This window comes from Eriocheir sinensis, chromosome 11 (genome assembly GCF_024679095.1).
Source record: "Eriocheir sinensis breed Jianghai 21 chromosome 11, ASM2467909v1, whole genome shotgun sequence".
Classification (NCBI taxonomy): domain Eukaryota; kingdom Metazoa; phylum Arthropoda; class Malacostraca; order Decapoda; family Varunidae; genus Eriocheir; species Eriocheir sinensis.
Genome location: NC_066519.1, coordinates 23576661 through 23596376, shown reverse-complemented (window position 1 = coordinate 23596376; position 19716 = coordinate 23576661). Strand labels below are relative to the sequence as shown.

Below are 19716 nucleotides of genomic sequence, written 5' to 3'. Positions count from 1 at the left end.
AGCCACGTTGTATATTATTCTTTATCTCGTTTTAGGAAAGAAAAAAAAGGAAAAGATAATGAAAGTGGAAAGAAAAAAGTAAGGAAAGGGAATCAGGAAAGACGCATGCATCCAGAACGCCAGAAAATACGAACGTGACAGTCACACGCTAAATAACTACAGAAGAATGCCTCGTAAACAAAAAATAAACCGGATAAAACAGTAAATGAAACCGCCCCTGTGAAGCACCATTGAAACAGTCGGCGCACGCTTCATGCGTCGCCGACGAAGCCCCGACTCATCGTCTCTTCTTCGGGTCTTGATAGTTCTTATGCCTCGCAGACCGCTTTTGGCCGCCGCTGTGCTCGTGCCATTTTGAGAGGACCTGACTTCCGCGACAATCCTGGTTGAAAGTAAGGGTGCTTCCGTGTTGCTGTGTTACGCGCGTTGGGTGACTGTATGGGTTCGGGGGGTGTGGAATAGACTTGTGAATTTGTTCCATTTAAGGAAACTGATAATCAAAATAAACCGGTATGCACTCTGATCTTCATATTGATTTATAATGCGCAGGGCACCCATTCAGGTGCATAACACACATATTTGTGTTGACTGTTGGGGGGACGGGGGATCCGGGTGTGCAGAGGAGGGAAGTGAGTCGGGTGTAATTGTTAGTGTTGGTGTGTTGTGGTGACAAGTGAGTGTATATTTGTTTTCTGAATGAGTCTATTGTACCGCAGTCTAAAATCTGTTGGAGGCTGTTCCAGTCGTGTATGGTGCGTGAAAAGTATGAGTGCTTGTATGCGTCAGTGATATGTTTGGTATTTATGGATGTGTTACGAGTACGTTGACTGTTTGCGTTGTGTAAGTATGTGGATCAACTGTTGCGAAGTGGAGTGAAGGTGACATGGAAGGGAAGGATCAATTGGTCTGAGGTGTATTGATAGTCTAGTTTCATGTGTCTGCATTGGACGCGGTGTGAGCAAGTTCATCTGATAAAAAAAATTATTCACGTTGACTTTTTTCCCATTATTTTTTTACAATGGGTAATTAAGCTTTTTAAAGTAAACTAGGTTAATGCGGTGCAGTGCGGGATTGGTGATAGGTGAAGAATGCAGCCTCACTTATCGTTCCTTCCACAGTGCTGTGGTGGTGGCGGCCGCGCGGCGCCGCTGGTGTCTTGACGGTGGTGTGGGGCGTCTTGCTGGCGTCATGGGCGCAAGCTGAAGAGACTGTCGATACCCTGACTGGCCTTAATGTTGAGGCTCTTGACAACCTGCCCAGTGGTGTACAGGATGCACTGGCTTACATTGAGAACTGGAGCATGGAGACGTCCGGCGAAGGTGGTGCTGGCGACCACATGGAAAGACGGACCTCAATGTCCGAGCACGTCAATAGCGCCGCGGAAAGTCAGAATGCTCTAGAGGACACGTATGTTGAGGACCACCATCACGGCCGCCCACAGCACAGCAGCGACAAGGAACAAAACCATGGCCGCCCTCATCACGGCAGTTCTAAAGACCACCACCATGGCCGCCCACAGCACAGCAGCGACAAGGAACAAAACTATGGCCGCCCACAGCACAGCAGCGACAAGGAACAAAACTATGGCCGCCCACAGCACAGCAGCGACAAGGAACAAAGCCATGGCCGCCCACATCACGGCAGTTCTAAAGACGACCACCACGGCCGCCCACAACACAGCAGCGACCAGGAACAAAAACATGGGCGCCCACATCACGGCAGTTCTAAAGGCGACCACCACGGCCGCCCACAACACAGCAGCGACCAGGAACAAAAACATGGCCGCCCACATCACGGCAGTTCTAAAGACGACCACCATGGCCGCCCACAGCATACCAGCGACAAGGAACAGCATCCACCCCTGGGGCACGGTCTTGACCAACAAGAAGAGTCCGCAGGTCATGATGGGGACCTGATTCACATCGACAACTTGGCCCTTCTTGGCGAGATAGCGCAGGAACACTTGATGGCTGGTGAAGACCCTCAGGACGACGAAGGTGATCACTCTGATGCTTACGTTCCTAGTATGTCTATGGGAGGAAAAGAGTCGCCCATGCCTGGCTACGAAACTGAGGAACCCATGCCTGCCCACGGAGCCGAGGAATCCATGCCCGGCTACGAGACCGAGGAACCCATGCTTGGCCACGGAGCTGAGCAGCCCATGCCTGGCTACGGAACTGAGGCCCCAATACCCGGCTACGAAACTGAGCAGCCCATGCCCGGCTACGAAACTGAGCAGCCCATGCCCGGCTACGAAACTGAGCAGCCCATGCCCGGCTACGAAACTGAGCAGCCCATGCCCGGCTACGAAACTGAGCAGCCCATGCCCGGCTACGAAACTGAGCAGCCCATGCCCGGCTACGAAACTGAGCAGCCCATGCCCGGCTACGAAACTGAGCAGCCCATGCCCGGCTACGAAACTGAGCAGCCCATGCCCGGCTACGAAACTGAGCAGCCCATGCCCGGCTACGAAACTGAGCAGCCCATGCCCGGCTACGAAACTGAGCAGCCCATGCCCGGTTACGAAACTGAGCAGCCCATGCCCGGTTACGAAACTGAGCAGCCCATGCCCGGCTACGAAACTGAGCAGCCCATGCCCGGCTACGAAACTGAGCAGCCCATGCCCGGCTACGAAACTGAGCAGCCCATGCCCGGCTACGGAGGTGAAGAGAACAATATGCTGGAGACGGCTAATGCTTATGATTATATTAATGTCCTGTATGATGATGAAGTTTCCACTTTTGATGTCGATGAAAAGGACATCCCCACCACCCACCCCGCCGAGGAATGGGAGGCCGAGGAAAGCACGGGTGAGGGCTTTGAGGAGGAAGCGTTGCCGGCATTAGAGGATGATGGCATGGATGTGGACATGGATGGGGAACTTTCCAAGCTGAACATAAGAGCAGGAGACCTTCTTTCTGGCTTGGATAAAGAAACGGTAAGCTTTACTGAGATGTTTGGATTTGTCCAATTACCAATTTTGGTGGGGGCTAAATGTTACCTAAGCGTTACTGGAGCAGGGGTCCAAAAGTTGTCGATAAATGGCTGGGGTTCAAAGGCGGTCAAGAAGATTAGATGGTTATTGGGGATCAATCAATCTTCTGGGGTTGAACATGGGTAGATGTTTGATATATTATTGTATTATGCGAATTTGTTATGAATGCTTCTGTAATGTATAAATGGTGTAGTGTGGGGGAGGGGGGTTGTCAAAGCCCGAGCACTTTGTCCATCATCCTTGCCAGTCTTCATCCCTCCACGCCTGCCCCTCGTGCCTTCCCTCCACCCTTTTCGTCTTACAGGTCCCGGAAATTTTATACTTCTATTTTTATTTAAAGTATTATATGTAGCACCACTGAACTTTTTTGTAGTGCTTGGGGCGATTAACATCAATCTGAAGCTTAATTGAAGGGTCGATGAGCTGAGGATTTAATGGAGGACGAAATTATATCTGATTTTATAAACTGATTTTATAAAGTTTTGAAATTCTTCAGCAGCGTGACTGCAGTAATTTATCCAATTTGTCCTAAGGAAGCCTGAGGTGTTTGAGATGCAATTTCATTACAGCTGGGGGCCGTGCTGGCGACGCGGTTGAAGTGGTTGAAGAATAAGATTAGTCAGTTGTACATTGATGAACTGAAGCACTTCGACCACACAAGAAATCGAATTGACAAACTCCTGAGCAGCGGCCTGGGCGTCCGTCCTCCACCTGCCACTGCCAGGTCGATGGTGCCCCACACTGCTCAATATGGAAAAGATCCCTACTCTGCGCCCTACGGAAAGGAGCCCTACAAAGCGCCGTACGGAGAAGTTGAAACTGGGGTTCCAAGGCAGGACGGAGAATCTTGGCAACCTTACATTTTTGACACTGGTGTTGGAAACAGACAAGGTAAAAATTAAGTTCCTCTAATTCAATGTCATTGTGGTGTTTACCCCTAGTGTTGTCTGGCAATAAGTGTGACTAATGCATCCCCAGATATCAAGATCGAGGGTGTTGACGTGGAGGGCAAACTGCACAGTGTCAACATTGCCAAAGTCTTGCCCGTCAGCCTTCCGGGGATTTCGGTGATCTACGTGGTAAGTTTCAATGAAAGGCTACGAAGTTATGAGAAGTTTTATAGAATCTCGATAACTGTTGGTTCATATTTTCAAACCTAAAGCTGAAAAGTTCATAATTTCAAACCTAAAACCTTTAGAAGTGCTAGCAACCATTGTGTGTTAGCAACCATTGTGTGTGTGTGTGTGTGTGTGTGTGTGTGTGTGTGTGTGTGCACGAGTTGCAATCGCCAGCAAGTGCCCTCCCGACGAGAGCAAGCTCATTATAGTGGATCTCTGGGTACTGCTGGGACCTTCGCACACCCCTTCCCCCTCTCAAGAGGGGATAGGAACAACTTGTCAGAAACAATCCCGGCCTGCATGAGCCAGGCTCGAACCTCCGCCTGTTAGGCCGCGAAGCCTGGCAACGCAGAGTTTTTATCCACTGAGCTAGGGAGCGGCGTGTGTATTTCACCACGGCCTGATCACGAGTTGGACGTGCAGTTGCCAGCAAGTACCCTCCCGGTTATAGCAAGACTCGTCAGTCGATATCTGGGTACTGCCAGGGCCGCACACATCCTATCTCCCTTGCTCAAAGGGGGACAGTAACCACTCCTAGTCAACGGAAAAAAAACTGCCTGAGCGGGGCTCGAACCTCCGCCTGCCACGCCGCAAAGCCTGACAGCCAGCGCTTTAACAGACTGAGCTATCGGAGCTGTGTGTGTGTGTGTGTGTGTGTGTGTGTGTGTGTGTGTGTGAGACTTTTCCCCAGCTGCGCCGATAGGCTTTGTTGGTGGGTCCTGGTGATCGGCCCCAGCACGTTACGGCGCAGGGAAATGTGCGCCATCTTGCTTGGCTAATATTGCCCCCACTCCCCTGGGGCTTATTTTGGGATTCTCTGTTTTTAGAGCATATAGTCTGGTTTGATAGATGGCTGTCTTCAGGACAGCATGTGAGGTACTCTTAGGCCACTCGGCGATGACTGAAAATTTGGCAGCTTGTTTGTAGCGGCGAGCGGGACGCGAACCTGTGTCCTAGACGCCGCGCCCGCATGCCGACCACTTCGCCTCCTCCTGCCCTCCTCCTGTGTGTGTGTGTGTGTGTGTGTGTGTGTGTGTGTGTGTGTGTGTGAGCGCGCGCGATTCTTAATTCATATGGCATTACTTTTTTCGATATGCAGTGATAAAGTTGATTTTTCAGGGCCGTAATTTCTGTGGGGCTATTCCCCCCCACCCCCCCGAATGTCTTCAATATTGGCCTCAAAATGACCCTTAATGTGCATACTCGCCTCGCTCGCCCCCCCCCCCCCTCATGAACCAATTATGCCCTTTACCCCCCCCCCCCCCCTAAAAAAAAAGCCAAAATTACGGGCCTGTTCTTGATTCCTACAACTCTGGCCTCGGGAATAATTTTAAGTTTTTTTAAGCCAGACCGTGGTGAAAGCTCCAACAAGGATTATTTTTTACAAAGTTGCACAGATTGACTCCATTAAACATTACTAGAATTAAGTTTATTTTTGTTCTTTCTGCCGTATTCTTTATGCCGTATGCTGTAGAGGTTTCTTGGAAGCCTCCTTCCATGCGTGCACTAGGCTGAGTGAGCATTCTAATGAAGTCGTAGGAAGTTTAATTTACATTTAACTAGAGTTTAATTTATTTCGTGGAATATATTTTAATGTAGTACACCTTGAGGTAATGTGTGCCTCAACTATGCTGGTCAGTAGTTCCAGAATAGTTTTCCTTCTGCAGGACGATGATTGGTTTGGTTATGTGGAAGTGGAAGGAAGCCTTCAGCGTCTTGGGGTCCTAAACCAGTGGACGAGGAGCCCCTCCGGCTGCCCCTGCAAGGATGGCAGAAACACACAGGCGAGTCCCCCATCGCCTGGAAGTGATTTTTTATATACTTTTTTCTTAAATGGCTGTACTCATGCATTTGTGTGGTATTGGTTTATTTTGGGGTGTATATATTTTGATCTCGTTGCAGGTAGTTCAGATACTTTGAATCTTTGTTCAGCTAGACACTGATTAGTTCCTTTTGCTAGAGTGAATATCTGATTGCTTTAAATTAAATAAATTAATTTGAATAATTGTGTATAGTGGTTGTGGTGCATGAGTATATGGCTTCATTATAACCTGTACAGGGGGACAAAGGTTCAGGTGTAAGGGTGGTTAGTTCTCACCAGCTTGCTCTATGGTTGTGAACAGCCGTTAGAAACAGTTGGTTGCTGTTGAGGGCATTTTGCGGTGATCTCTCTATAATGTGAATAGCTTTTAAACATTGCTGGATTTTCACACACCTCTTCAGGGCTGTGCTTGCTGTGTGTCTGGCGGATGTCAGTGTCCTGGGCCGTCAGACCTGTGTGTCGCCTGTGGGACAGAATACAGCAGCTGCAAGGATGTTGGTGAGTGTTCCTTTGCCACCTTTGCCATATCTTCTGGAATTTTCTTTTGATTAATTTATAAATTAGCATAAACTGTCTTCCTTTGATTTTTTTGTTGGTATCCAGAGTCAGTATGGTAATTTTTATTAACATGAAGCCCATGAAGTGTGTGTTTGATGTATAGATTCACTAGTGCTTGGTGGGTCTTCAGGTTTACTTGTAATGGTCACAGTGGGGTGAGTGTGCCAGCCACTGTGTGCTCCCTCATCTGTTTTATTCAGTGATTTTATACAGAACCCAATTTTCTTCTTCCACTGCTCTTAACTTTAAAAATTACACCCGTGCTGTGACAGGCCATCATGGTGTAAGAGTGTCAGCGGTGGCCACGTCCTCGGTGTCTGCTCAGGATGGTTCGCTGCTCCGTCTAAATGTTCTCGCTGTGGCTCATGGTAGCTCCGTCGCTTTCTTCAGCCACCTGGTGAGTGTAGTGTTAAAGTCAGCAGGCTGGACAGTGTTTTATTTCCACTGAGGTCATAAGTACATGCGACTTATTTTCCTCTTGAGAGTTGGACGGTACCATAACCTGTTTCCTTGCCCCAGGGTGGTGCTGTCCTGAAGTTGCTGGACAACATGACCCTGCAGCAGGAGGTCACCCACCTGGCATTTGGGACAACCTTCACTGACCATGATGAGGCCACTGAGGAGAGCACGTTTCTGGTGGTGTTCAGCAGTGGTGTTATGGATCACCAGTTCAACGAGATCATTGTCAGCTCCATGGCACCATCCTTCTCTGTGGGGTGAGTTGCTCCGTGATAGATGCTCGGGAAGAGTTGGGGTTAACATCCTGTGGAATAAGTGTTGTGGTGGACCTCCCTGATGCAGAGAGCCTCCCAAACACACTGAGCAAAGGGGATATCGGGTCTTTTCCGTTTGGCGTACAGCGCTAAAAGTAATTTTAATATAGATTTTTCTATGTATTTTTGTCCGTAGAATCAGAATATCACATTATTTTTTTGGAGAAATTAACAGTTTTCGAGTTATTTGCCTTTAAAGTTATTTTCTTCCTATCTATTACTGAAGGAATTCAAACTTTAAAAAGTCGTAATATTCAGTATTATATACAATTTATGGAGTAGTTAGTAGGTCGTAAAGTTCGGTTGGAGTAGTTTAAATATGCTCCCCGACCCTAAGCCCTCTGCGAGCTATTTTGAGGCTGCGGCGGCTGCAGCGTAAAGGAAAATAACTTAAAAACTGTTCGTTTCTCCATAAAACGGTTGTCATATTCGGATTCTACGGACAAAAATACATAAGAAAATCTATATTAAAATTAATTTTAGCGCTGTACGCCAAACGGAAAAGATCCGGGATATCTCTTATCCAACTGGTTAAGGGGTGGCTTTCCCATCTAGCTGGTCGTGGGTTCGATCCCAGGTGCCGGTAAAACCCTTTCTGGGTCTGGATTAATTTCTAGGCGGAAGTTGCATGAAGGTACGGCAAAGTGGAATTCCGGACATTATGCTGTAATAAGCCTCGTGACCATATTATTCATGAGCACAATAGGTATTTTTTATAATTCCCTATATTCCCTGTAGAGTACTAACTCACTTTGCTCTTCCTCCAGACCCCCAGTGAAGTGGCAGGGGAAGGGGCGTGCAATGAAGGCCCACCAGGGGGACGGCTGGGTGCTGGTCAGCGTGCACGGCGACAACTATGTTCACCTCTACACACTCCAGGTATGATATGTCAACTTCATATCTATTTTTTAGTAAAAATTGAGATTTATCTTTGAGCAAATTATCTGAAATTTTTCTGGCAAAGGAAAGCAATTCTGGATAGGGACACTGGAGAATTTGTACAGGCCTACCGGCCTCTTGCAGACTCCTATGTTCTTATGTATATCCTATACTTATGTATTGAGCTTTTTTGTGTAGGCTCATGTGAACTTGAGAAATATTAGTGCCACAGTGACAACATTCTTGCCTATTGGCCCTTGTGCAAGATTCATCAGCTTTTAAACTAATTTAACCCTTTAAGGAAATTTCAGTGAGAGGCTGCCATGGTGGTAGCTCGGTAGTCCAAAGGTGAACTATATTTGTCCCACTTCAGCAGAGTAGATCAGCTCAGTTGTAACTGAATGCCACATTCTAGATAAGGCTACTTTTTGGGCAGCAAGTACATTGAAGAGCAACAATTTTCATAGTGTATACTAGAAGTGTGCTTAAGTTTCCTAAGTTCAGCACATTTTACTGCATATATTTCCTTCCCAGGAGGACAAGTGGATGAGGCATCACATGATCCGCAAGCATACCATCAAGGGGGTCTTCCACAACTGGCTGGTCTTCCGAATGGAGTTCCAGACCTACATTGCCTTTGCAGCACAGCGCCATATTGCCTTCTACCGCTGGAACAATGTGGAGGACGAGGTGGAGCAGATGAACACCATATACCTCGGCGAAGCCCTGTCCAACATCGGGGGTCTTGTGGCAGTCAATGTGAGTACAATATTGATGTATTGTTTAGAAGAGCACTTTGCTTAAGTGTTGTAGTCCTGTAGTAACTCTAAAAATATAATGAAGTCTTTAATTGTTTATTAGTCCTTAATTAGTTAGTTCATATAACTAATAAATGACTTGTTGCAGGTGGAGTCTTGCCAGGAGGATGTGGCAGTAGTGGTGGCAGGACATGACAGGAATGTTGCAGTAATTGCTCTCAAACACAACTTTACTACTTCTGTAATGACTTTTGTTATGGTAAGTTAACAGATAATGTTTTCTGATGTGTTTCAGACCACTCGAAAGGCAATGGTTCATCTTGATCATGGTTGAAGACTTTAGATTTCGGACTTTGTACTTGAGGTAGTAAAGGAAGAGCCGCTGTGTGTGGTAATGTTCTTAAGCATAACCTTATTCTTCCAGGAGTTCAGAGGCAGCCTGCAAGTGAGCGTTGACTGGTCCATTGCTGCCCATTACTCGCGTGGCACATCCAAAGTAAGGAGACTTCAAATTACTTTGTAAAACAGGAATTTCTACATCCTTAGTTTGAAGTTTGATTCTTTGCTATTGATTTAGTTGTCTGAGTGCTAACTAAACATTTAGTTAACTTTAACATTTCCACAATATAATCTGCCAAGTATCCTATTTGTTGCTGCAGATTGTAGTGGTTGAGTCTGGCACAAGGCAGGCCATTGTGGTCCATGTGAGGACAACTGTGATGGAGTTGGAACACCCCATGTCAGTGGAACGAGAGTCTTTCGACAACACCATTCAGTACATAAAGGTGCGGTGGGGGGGACACAGGGGGGTGAGATTCAGAGAGATTTATGTTAATGAAATATCCTTGTATTAATTATTTGGTAGATATTCAACAGCCAGCTGGAAGGGTTGGTTATATCTAAGGTCTCAAAAAATAATTATGGTAAAAGGATTAGCCAGTAGGAAAGGGGAACTACTGGGATTTACAATTTTTTGGTTATACATGGTGAAATTATGTATCGGAACTATTAAATTCTAAACTGCACTTTTAATTTTCTTGTCCAGAGAGAAAATGAGCAGCAGCAGGCGGTGGTGGCGGCTGCAGAGGCGCGGCTGGCCAAGAGTGTGTTGTTCAGCGACACAGTGTCGGCTGATGTAACCATCACTGGCAGCCTCACAGTCTTGGGGGTTGGTACAACATTGGTGTTTGATCTGTTTGAGTGCCAGAACCAGTGTATTCAAACAGTTTAGTGCCAGAGTGGGCTGTCAACTGCTTCAGAAATGCATGGAATTCTTGTAATACTAGCAATGCTTTTTGATGTGCTGGAGGTTGCAGATTCAAACCATTGGCTGTTTTACTAACAATCATTTCTGATGTTGTGCAGTGGTTAGAATGCCAAGAAATCAATGGGCCTGGGTTTGAATACTGACTTGGGCAGTCAGCACACGGCTCACCCAGCCGTTTGTCCTTCCTTTAGGGGATGGTTAATCAGTGGGTACCTGAGGAAGGTGAACTGTGGTAACCTCGATGCTGAAAGAATGAAGATGCTGGTTAACTCTTTCATAAAGGTTTTTGACAGATAGGTATGAGCTAGAGTAGAAAGAAGAATGCAGCAGGGCCACAAAGGGGAAGGCCTGCAGTTAGCAAGCTAGAAAGAGCAGTTGGCATGAAAATATCATTGGAGGAGGCAACAATGTGATGGAGTTTAAGAGGTAGAAGGTTTTATTCAAGTTGCCTTAATAGTCTCTTTGCACAGCAAGATTACTTAACTTTTCTCTGGTAATGATTGGTTATGGTTAACTTTTCTCTGGTAATGATTGGTTATGGTTAACTTTTCTCTGGTAATGATTGGTTATGGTTAACTTTTCTCTGGTAATGATTGGTTATGGTTAAAATCCTTTGCACAGCAAGACTGGGTAGTTTCTCTTTGCTAATGATTATTTAATGAAGAGATTTTCTATTCTCTTTTTCTATTACTCTGTTACACACGTCCTCTGTGTGTATTGAAACACGCGCGAAATTAATCACAACAAGGAGAGGGTATTCCCCGGTTGCCTGGGATTGAACCCACGACCAGCGTGACGGGAGAGCCACTCCTTACCGAGTCGGCCAAAGAGGTACCCCACTGGCCGAGTGGGTTATGGGAGGCTTGTTCATCGGGCATAGTCGCCACACTACAATTAGTTATGGTTAAAATCCCGTAAAAGCCTTGTCCCTTTTTATGTAATTTTTCACATCGGGTTTGATGCCACAGGAGCTGAGCACAGGACGGATGTCAGCAGTGAGACTCGTGTTCCCTGGCACGGATCTGGAGGCTGGAGTGACCCACCTGGAGTACCTGCAGTACATCTCCTCGGCCCAACCCCGCCAGGATCTGTCAAAGCAACTTCTACAAGACATAACCACCATAGAAAACACACTTGCATGTAGGTTGTTGAAAAGCTGTCACTGTTACATGGCCATTGACTGCATTTTGCATGAAAATGCTGACATTCCATAATTCTCCTAGTCACCCAATTTTAGGTGTTTGCTTGATTAGTATTTTATTTTTGTTCCTAGTTGCTGTGCCTGCATCTGGGCCCAACAGGACCATAGAGGGCCTCAAAACCATAGTGACCACAAATCGGTTGGTTCTCAACACACTTACCACTCAGACCATAAGTGTGGGTGAACTGAGAGATGAGAATGGTGCAGTCTTCTCACTGGACACCATAATGTCTTCCATTGTCAGGTTAGTTCATGGTCCTGAAATATTAAGATTCAATGTTATTTTCTTTAGTTGCAACACTCGGGAAGTCAGTGTAGTTCAGTTTTCTCTGCATAAACACTTCATAAATTCCTCTCCTCATGTAAACTCCAGTTTCTAGCCACTCTTGGTCCTCCTTTAATGGATGACATTGTAAATTTTATTGTAAGGGGCATAGGTAGAAATCTTTTTGAAAGTCAAAATACTAACCGCTTCGTTTTCTAGAGCGGGCCAAACCAATAGACTCGTACGTGGCCGCAAGACTTTTGCCTCAAGACTGACTGTGCAGCACTTGAACACTGGCTTCCTGGATGACATTCCAACGGGCGACCTGGTCACAGCCAGTGGCCAGCACAGTGTTGCCGGAGCAGTGTTTCCCAATGGACTGTGGGTGCAAGAAATGACACTGAGGCCAGGTGGCACCCTTGGAGGAGTGGACCTGTCTCAGGCAGTGCTACTGGGAACCACTGCAGTGCTGGGTAATTATCAAAGTCCAGGAGGGTTAGGATATTTGGAGTAGATGAACTGATTGACATGGTTAACAAAATAGCAGCTGGTAAACAAACTTTGGCTGAGCCGTTACATTCTTAGTTCATTGTATAAATACAATTATGCTGATTTAACAAAATGGCAATTAAATGTTATCCATGCATAAGCAAAAATTTCTGATAATACACTTCTTTCCCCAGGCCGAGTAACAGTTTCCGCACAGGAACTGGTGGCAGGGTCAGTGGAGGTGGCCTCCGGCTTGGTGGGTGGCGTTGATTTGGCCCGGCTGTACAACCACACGCTCCTGGTAACTGGAGGAGAAGTTGCCGGCTCACTCCACTTCACCACAGACCTGACGGTGGATGAGCTGGATGCAGGATTTATGATGGGAGTGGATATGAGGCGCCTGGCGGAGGATGTTGTGTACAGAGACGAGGATGCAGTGCTGATGGGGAAGCTGACTATTGGCCAGACTGTCACTGTGGAAGGGGACATGACCACTGGAACAATCAATGGCCGGAAATTCCCAGATGATTATGCAGTAAAGATTGGCACATCCCCTCTTGTGTTCACCAAAGAAGTCTCCTTTGGACATGTAACATTTGGGGAACTCTCCTTCGGCCCGCAGGGTGTTGTGGATGGCATAGCTCCTCACCGCCTTGTCACTAAGACAGGAGATCAAACTGTCCAAGGCAGGAAAGTCTTCTCTGCAGGTGTGGACATCAATGGACATCTGGACATTTCCACAAAGCTACTGGATGGTGTGAACCTTGATGATTTGTTCTCTAGAGGAGGCAGACCCTCGTCCATACCTACAGACTGGAGGTTCAATCTCATCTGCAGGTCTGATGTCACAATACATCGACTGGTGACCCAGGGGACAGTGAATGGTGTGGACCTGTCTGCCTTGGCTCAGGATCTGGTCTACAAGAATGAGCAGCAAGTGAGGATAACCGGCAGGAAAGTGTTCCTGAAGGGACTGACTGTCACCAATGCTATATTCAAAGGTGGATTTAATGGAGTGGATCTTGGTTCCCTTGTGACCACAGACACAGATTTGACTGTAAGTGGAGTTTTCACCTTCACAAGGGATGTGTCCTTCAGAACTCTGGTGGCAAATCGTGTGGATGGAGTACACCTGAGTGCTCTCTTTGCTAATGCTCTCTACTTAAACAAGGCTGGGCAGGTGATCACTGGTAGGAAGGTGTTCCTAAGGCCGGTGGTGGTCGGGTCACTGGCCATCAAGGGAAGCCTCAAGGGCATTGACTTCAGCAATTTGGTTACCAAGAGTGGAAACCAGACATTTACTGCACCGCAAGTGTTCAATAGTGCAGACTTTGCCTTCCTTAGTACAAACTCCATCCAGATGGCCCAAGGACTAAAGATCAATGGTGTGGACCTCTCTGAACTTGCACGCAGGAGAGTGCCACTGCGGGAGCCTGTCAGCCACACCGCCACTCTGACCATTGAAGGCCTGTTGGAAGTGGCTGGCACTGCCTCCATAGAAATCCTGAATGGAGTGAATTTAGATGAGCTGTTGAGCACCGTGGTGACGGACGATGGCGACTACACCATTGACGGCCCAGTGTCCTTGTCCACCCTGAGAGTCCTTGGATCAGTCACCACCCAGGGAGGTGTTGGAGGCAGTGGAGTCAGCCTCAGGGATGTGGCCAGCAATGCCATCAGCTTGTCTGCAAACAATCAAATCTCTGGTCTCCTGAGCTTCATGCGTGTGGAGGTGCGTGGAGAGGTTGGGGTGGATGGCCTGGTGGAGGGGGTGCACCTGGGACGTCTGCACCAAGATGCCGTCTACGTGGATGTTCAAAGCCTTCAAACAATTACAGGTGGGCAAGCTTCTAAAGAGCTTTTATTAGTAATTGGCTGCTTATTTACATACAAGTAGTCATTTTCTTGATTTACAAAAATTTGTTAGGTCCAATGAGCATGTGGAGCTGTAGATACAATAATAAAGTAAATTTTGTTTCCTCAACAGGAGCAAAAATGTTTAGTGGTGGGTTTGCTGTGCGTGGAGATATTCACGCAAGAACGGTCAACGACTTGGACTTGTCGAAGAGCCTTTTCACCCGCACCACAGACCAGGTCATCACTGCTCCCTTCGCCTTCCTCCATGTGGCTGCCCTCAAGAATGTGTTCCTTCAAGGCAACTTCAACAGCTTTGACTTGAAGGCATTGGCACAAGACTCCATCATGAGAGGAAAAAATGAAGAAATTGTAACAGGCAAGTGTTTTCAGACTTAATTTAAGTGTTTTTCCTTGTCAAGACTTTAAATCTTTTAAAGTCCTTGTCAAACAGTTGTAGTATTAATAATGTATTAAGTCATCAGTCATTGGTGCCTTGTCCCTCCTAAGCTTAAGAGGAAGGCCTAAAAATTCTTAGGTGTCTTTTTTTAAATTTTCTATTCACAAATTGGAATGGGTCTCGTAACATAACCCTTGGTTTGTGATTTTTTTAGTATACTAGACTTTTCTAAACAGTTTCCTAGATTTCCTTTTAATTACTTTCCCACCGTCTTTCCCCAGAGGACATAACGTTCTCTAGCCAAGTCACTGTGAAGAACCTTGTACTGCTTGGAGCCTTGGATGACCTGGACCTCAATGCAATCCTGTCAGACGCTGTGAGGTTGAAAGATACTGCAATCACTATTACTGGCAAGAAAACTTTGATGACTGGGCTCACATTTGAAAACTTGCATGTTGAATTACTTAACGGACAGAGACTAGACCACTTCTTGGCGTCTGTGGTCACGCGTAACCGGCCCCACACTCTGACTGGAGCAGTGAGGGTCCGCGGGACAATAATTGCTCCCTGGGTCACAGCGCAGCAGCTTGTAGTACAGGTATGTGCATGATCCTTCCCACCAGGTGTGGTATGCACCATATGAGATTTTCTGTTGTAATTGGTTCCTGTAGCTTGAAACTGCTGCATATTTACTGTAAAGGAGTTTAAGTTAAGACTAAAAGTACACTTGCTTCATAATGTGAAATTTCCTTCAGGGCACCATTGACGGTGTGGACCTCCAAGACTTCAGGCAGAAGGTTGTGTTCCTCACCGGTCACCAGACAGTTGATGCTTCTGTGGTGAGTCCATCACACAACATTTCATATTTGTAGACCTTGTGGAAGAAGTATGTTCTATCTTTGATCTTGACTATTTTTAATATTGTTTTTTTCAGATTGTTACTCACCATAACTAAGTTGAACTTTCTTTTTCATCAGGTCTTTGCTGAGTCGCTGTCTGTTCGCAACAATCTACAGACAGTATTTTTGAATGATGTTAACCTTTCACAAGGATACCTCACCATCTCAACTGACCAGACATTCAATGTTAACTTTACCATCTCCTCTGCCCATGCCACTCATGTTGAGGTTGGTGGGCTCGTCAACTCTTGGAACCTCCCACAGGAGTGGAACAGAACCCTTCTGGTAAGATGAACTTAACATTATTGGAATGGGTCTAAATTCTAGGAACCTTGGTAGCATAATCTATAGTTTGCAGGCTCTGCAGGTCTTACATTATGAAGTTAAGTTCCATATTAAAAAATTGTGTGATTGTGCAATTACATATTGCATTGCTAATGTACATTTTGTCAGTTCTTCAACTGCTAAAGAACTTTTGCTTACTCAGGGTCTAGGTGGCCAGAATATGCTGGGGTCCATGACGCTCACCCTCTCTGGCCGCCTCGTGGTGGATAGGGACGTGGTGGTGACGGGCCGCGTGGGGCGGGAGCGCATGGTTAAACTGAGTCAGCAGGTTGTGTTGCTTGACCAAAGGACCCAAGTGTCTGGTAAGGCAATAATTGAAACTGTAGTATTGAAGCAAATGCAGGTCTCGACAGAACTCCTTATAATTTTAACTAACAATACAAATGGGTGCTCATGACCTTTGAGCTGCTATCTTTACAAACCCAGGTGTGCTAAGCTTCTCGGTGCCCCTGACGGTGGCCTGGCTCAGGAGCAGCACTGGCATTGTGAATGGAGTGGACCTGGAGCAGCTGTACAGGAGCGCGTGGTTTGTGGACACAAACACACAGATTTCCACCAGTGTGTTCTTCCATGGAGGTGTGATAATGGTGAGGTGGCTGTGGATCTTTGTATCTTTGATATTAAAACTGTTTAAAGTTTTGGGTGGTGGTCTATCACTCCTACAAATCATGTGCACAGATAAGTTTCCCTACCAGTGGCTATTGTGAAAATCTATTTTTTTCCATTCCGCAGAGAGAGCTCATCTCTCAAGGCACCATTGATGGCCTGGAAATCCAGCTGGCATATGCTGCTGCTAAGGCTGCCCGGGATGGCTTCAGGAACATCACTCTGGAGTTTGAGGTGAGTGATGCAGGGCAGTCAGAACATGAACACTGTATCATACTGCATGAATATATGTATTGTACTATGAAAAACCTGCACTTTGATAATTACTATTTATCAATCTCTTCTTCCCCAAGGATAAGTTTGAGAAAGTTTGTTTGCCCATTGCAAAACTCTACAACAAGCTTGAGGCGTGTATGTATGAGGCAGACTACCTTGTCTTCCACAGCGGCCTTCCACTCACAGCAGTCCCACATGAATCCATCACATTTTATGTAAGTTGTTTTCCCTAGATGAGTTATATAAAATGTTCCTTGGACTGAACAAGGTGGGCATGACATTATAAAATGGATAGGCACTGTTAATATTCCTTTGCCCTTTACTATTCTAGTAAAGTATTTTACAGTAACTTTTGAGGGTTTTTCAGGCTTTCGGCACCACAGTCCTCTTGGTGAGCTATGAGGGCGCCTGTCATCTTGATTTCCTGAGTTGGCACAATGACAGCTTTGTGCTGCGCCAGCGTGTGCAGCACGCAGGCTTTGGCCGCCACTTCCACCTTCTGCAAGAGGAGGAAGGCAAGGTTAGTGTGTGGACTAAGAGATGATTTAGGTAATTAACCTTTTAATTTTACTGGGAGTCTATACACATCCTGTAAAGTGTGAGATGAAATTATTGAGATGGGTATAAAATTGAATTTGGTAAAGGTTTGTCATTTTCATGAATATTTCATAGATTCTAAGTCTTGGTCTGTCACCTTTACTGTGAACTTTCCTTGTTTGTGCTATAAATGGGATGCTGGTGGTGGGTGTCTGTTAAGCTGCATTGACTAATATTTGGAAAACTTAAAAACTTTCTGAAATTTACCTCCACGGTGCAGGTGTTGGTGGCCATGGCTGCCTCTGCCCATGACAACACCTGCGAGGCCACAAACACCACCATCTGGCAGGTGACTACATCAGGCCTACAGGTGAGTCATTGTTTTATTGTCTCTTATGTGTCACCTAATCAGTAATGATTTTCCTAGAGTGAGTCTTGTACATAATGTTTTGCTTAACAGGAGAGGTTAATATTATGACTTGAGTCATTGCAAAATTTGTTCCAAATTTTCTGCTTTATTATGCTTTTTGTTTGCTCTTTTATGTAAAAAGCACATTTTCCATTGTAGAAGCAAACTGAGTAACTCTTTAACCTGCAGGTGTACCAAATACTGGGAGAGGGCGTCTACATTACTGAAGGTGGCTATGGCGAGAACACACTGCTGCTCCACGGCCCTCAGTACACCCTGGCCTACACCCTGGACGTCCACACCCGCCGATGGAGCCATGCAGCCACGCTGCCCGTCCATGGTGAGTTGGAAGGGTGCAAGAAGTCTTGGAGAAGTGATTATACATGAATTGGTAGAAATTATTCCCAGTAAACTAATGTGGCAGGAAGAAGGTTCAGTGAGTTGTACGGTGTTGATAAAGGAGACTATGAATGCCTTAAACAAGCTTCTCTTCTTCAGCTGGAGGAGTGTTGGTGCACCCTGAATATGGCGTCCTCCACCTCCTGCGTGACTACACCAACACCACCACGTATGTGCTGCGCGCCGTGTCGGCCACGAGTAGGGGAGGCTCAAAGCTGCTCTTTGCCCTCTACTCCACAATCACCTCCTGTTGTGGCCCCCTCCACGCCCTCAAGGTGTTCAGGGAGGTGGACGGCATCCAGCACTGCGTGGCGGAGGCCAAGCTGCCGACCCTTCCTGCAGACCTCACAGTGTTCTTCGCTGGGAGCAAGGCTGCAGGGGCTTACCTGGCCGTGGTCACTTTCCACTTCAACTACTTGCCAATTATCTTCACTTTCTCGGGTAACTTTGCATGCTGCTTGAATACCCTGTTTTCCTTACAGTTAATTGAGGCTGAAGGACTGATTATGGTTTCATAAATTTTAAGAGCTAGGTGTATTTCTTCACTGATATAAGGAATTTTACTGTCTGCTTCTTGAAATTTAAGAAAAAAATTCTTTCAGGCGAGGTACTGACGCGGTGGGCCGAGGTGGAGGATGCCCCGTCGGCCACATGGGTTGAACACGCGCTGGTGAGGCGTCCCGGCAGACACTTCCCAGACTACCATATCCTCTTCAGCCCCTTGCTGCGGCTCCCTACCCACCACACCACCACGCCCACCACGCCCCCCACCATCCCTCCCATCTCCTACACACCACCCACCGTAGAGACCACTACAAAGAACCCCTACAATCCCTACACCACTCCTAACCCTTACACTTTACCACCGCACTCCACTCCTGGCCCATACAATCCCTACACTAATCCAACCCATGGCCCATACAATCCCTACACTAATCCAACCCCAGGCCCATACAATCCCTACACTAATCCAACCCCAGGCCCATACAATCCCTACACTAATCCAACCCCAGGCCCATATAATCCTTATACTAACCCACAGTCAACCCAGGGCCCCTACAATCCCTACACTCCGCCCACAGGATCTCCCCACCCCAACTCTCCCTACACCAGCACCCCAAACCCCCATGGCTACACTGCCCCCGGTGGTCGTTACGTGCGGTCTGCCTACCCCATCTCTAGCGATGAGTCGGAGTATAGCATCGGGGCAATCTTCCGCCTGGTGATGCGAGGTTCTGCAGTGGCGGCGGCGAACATTACGTGTTAGGATTTAACTATTGTGATTGTCCCTGAATAAAAAGTAAAGTGGTTCAAAGCTTTGTTTCCGTTTTATTAAGCAGTTGCAGGTATGAATACTACAGGAAAGTTAACCAGTTTGAATACATTGGAGGTAACTGATATGTGGTCTTATGATCGGAATGTTCTGCTTTTGATTACTGGGGGAAAAAGATAGTGTGCAATGATACCTTGGGTGCGTAACTGTCCGGTTACTGAAGAATAGTTGAAGAGTTTAAAATCAGGAGGCTCATAATTATAGGTCCTCTGCCGTGAGCTCTAGCCGATGAGCTGCAGTGGTAATGTTCATAGGTGAAATATTAGTCAACGATTCTTGTAATTTATGTATCCAGTAATAATAACCGGTCAAAACTGGGAGGATGTGGGTGAGGAGGGGGTAAGTGTAACCACCGTGGGTTAAATTTACCGAACTAGATCTGAAGATTCGAAGCAGCGAACCAGCTGGCTGCGGGTCTGAGCGACAGCCATTCTCGGCACGGCGGCGGGGCACTGTCACGTTGGATTCCGTGTGTGTATCAAGCTGTTTTGTTATAGTGATCCCTCGTCCGCCGCCGTTTCGGTTGGTGCTTG

General features: G+C 46.7%; 1 protein-coding gene across 3 annotated transcripts; it reads left to right on the top strand.

Annotated features, from left to right (window-relative positions):
- Window positions 1-279: 279 nt before the first annotated feature.
- LOC126997069 (uncharacterized) lies at window positions 280-19169 on the top strand. 3 transcript variants are annotated; one of them, XM_050858117.1, is made up of 32 exons: window positions 280-392; window positions 1119-2938; window positions 3565-3886; window positions 3974-4074; window positions 5781-5897; window positions 6337-6433; window positions 6766-6890; window positions 7013-7209; window positions 8034-8145; window positions 8680-8904; window positions 9052-9162; window positions 9328-9399; window positions 9563-9688; window positions 9949-10071; window positions 11139-11310; window positions 11444-11615; window positions 11856-12109; window positions 12320-13963; window positions 14113-14358; window positions 14661-14977; window positions 15135-15218; window positions 15357-15563; window positions 15766-15925; window positions 16050-16210; window positions 16356-16463; window positions 16583-16720; window positions 16873-17025; window positions 17323-17412; window positions 17641-17791; window positions 17950-18291; window positions 18453-18797; window positions 18864-19169. In XM_050858117.1, coding segments are annotated over exons 1-32 (8547 nt in total). In that variant the 5' UTR covers window positions 280-391; the 3' UTR covers window positions 19118-19169. The 3 variants fall into 3 exon arrangements, with proteins under 3 accessions (XP_050714074.1, XP_050714073.1, XP_050714072.1); XM_050858116.1 differs by having other exon boundaries at window positions 18453-18830; XM_050858115.1 differs by having other exon boundaries at window positions 18453-19169.
- The last annotated feature ends 547 nt before the right edge of the window (window positions 19170-19716 follow it).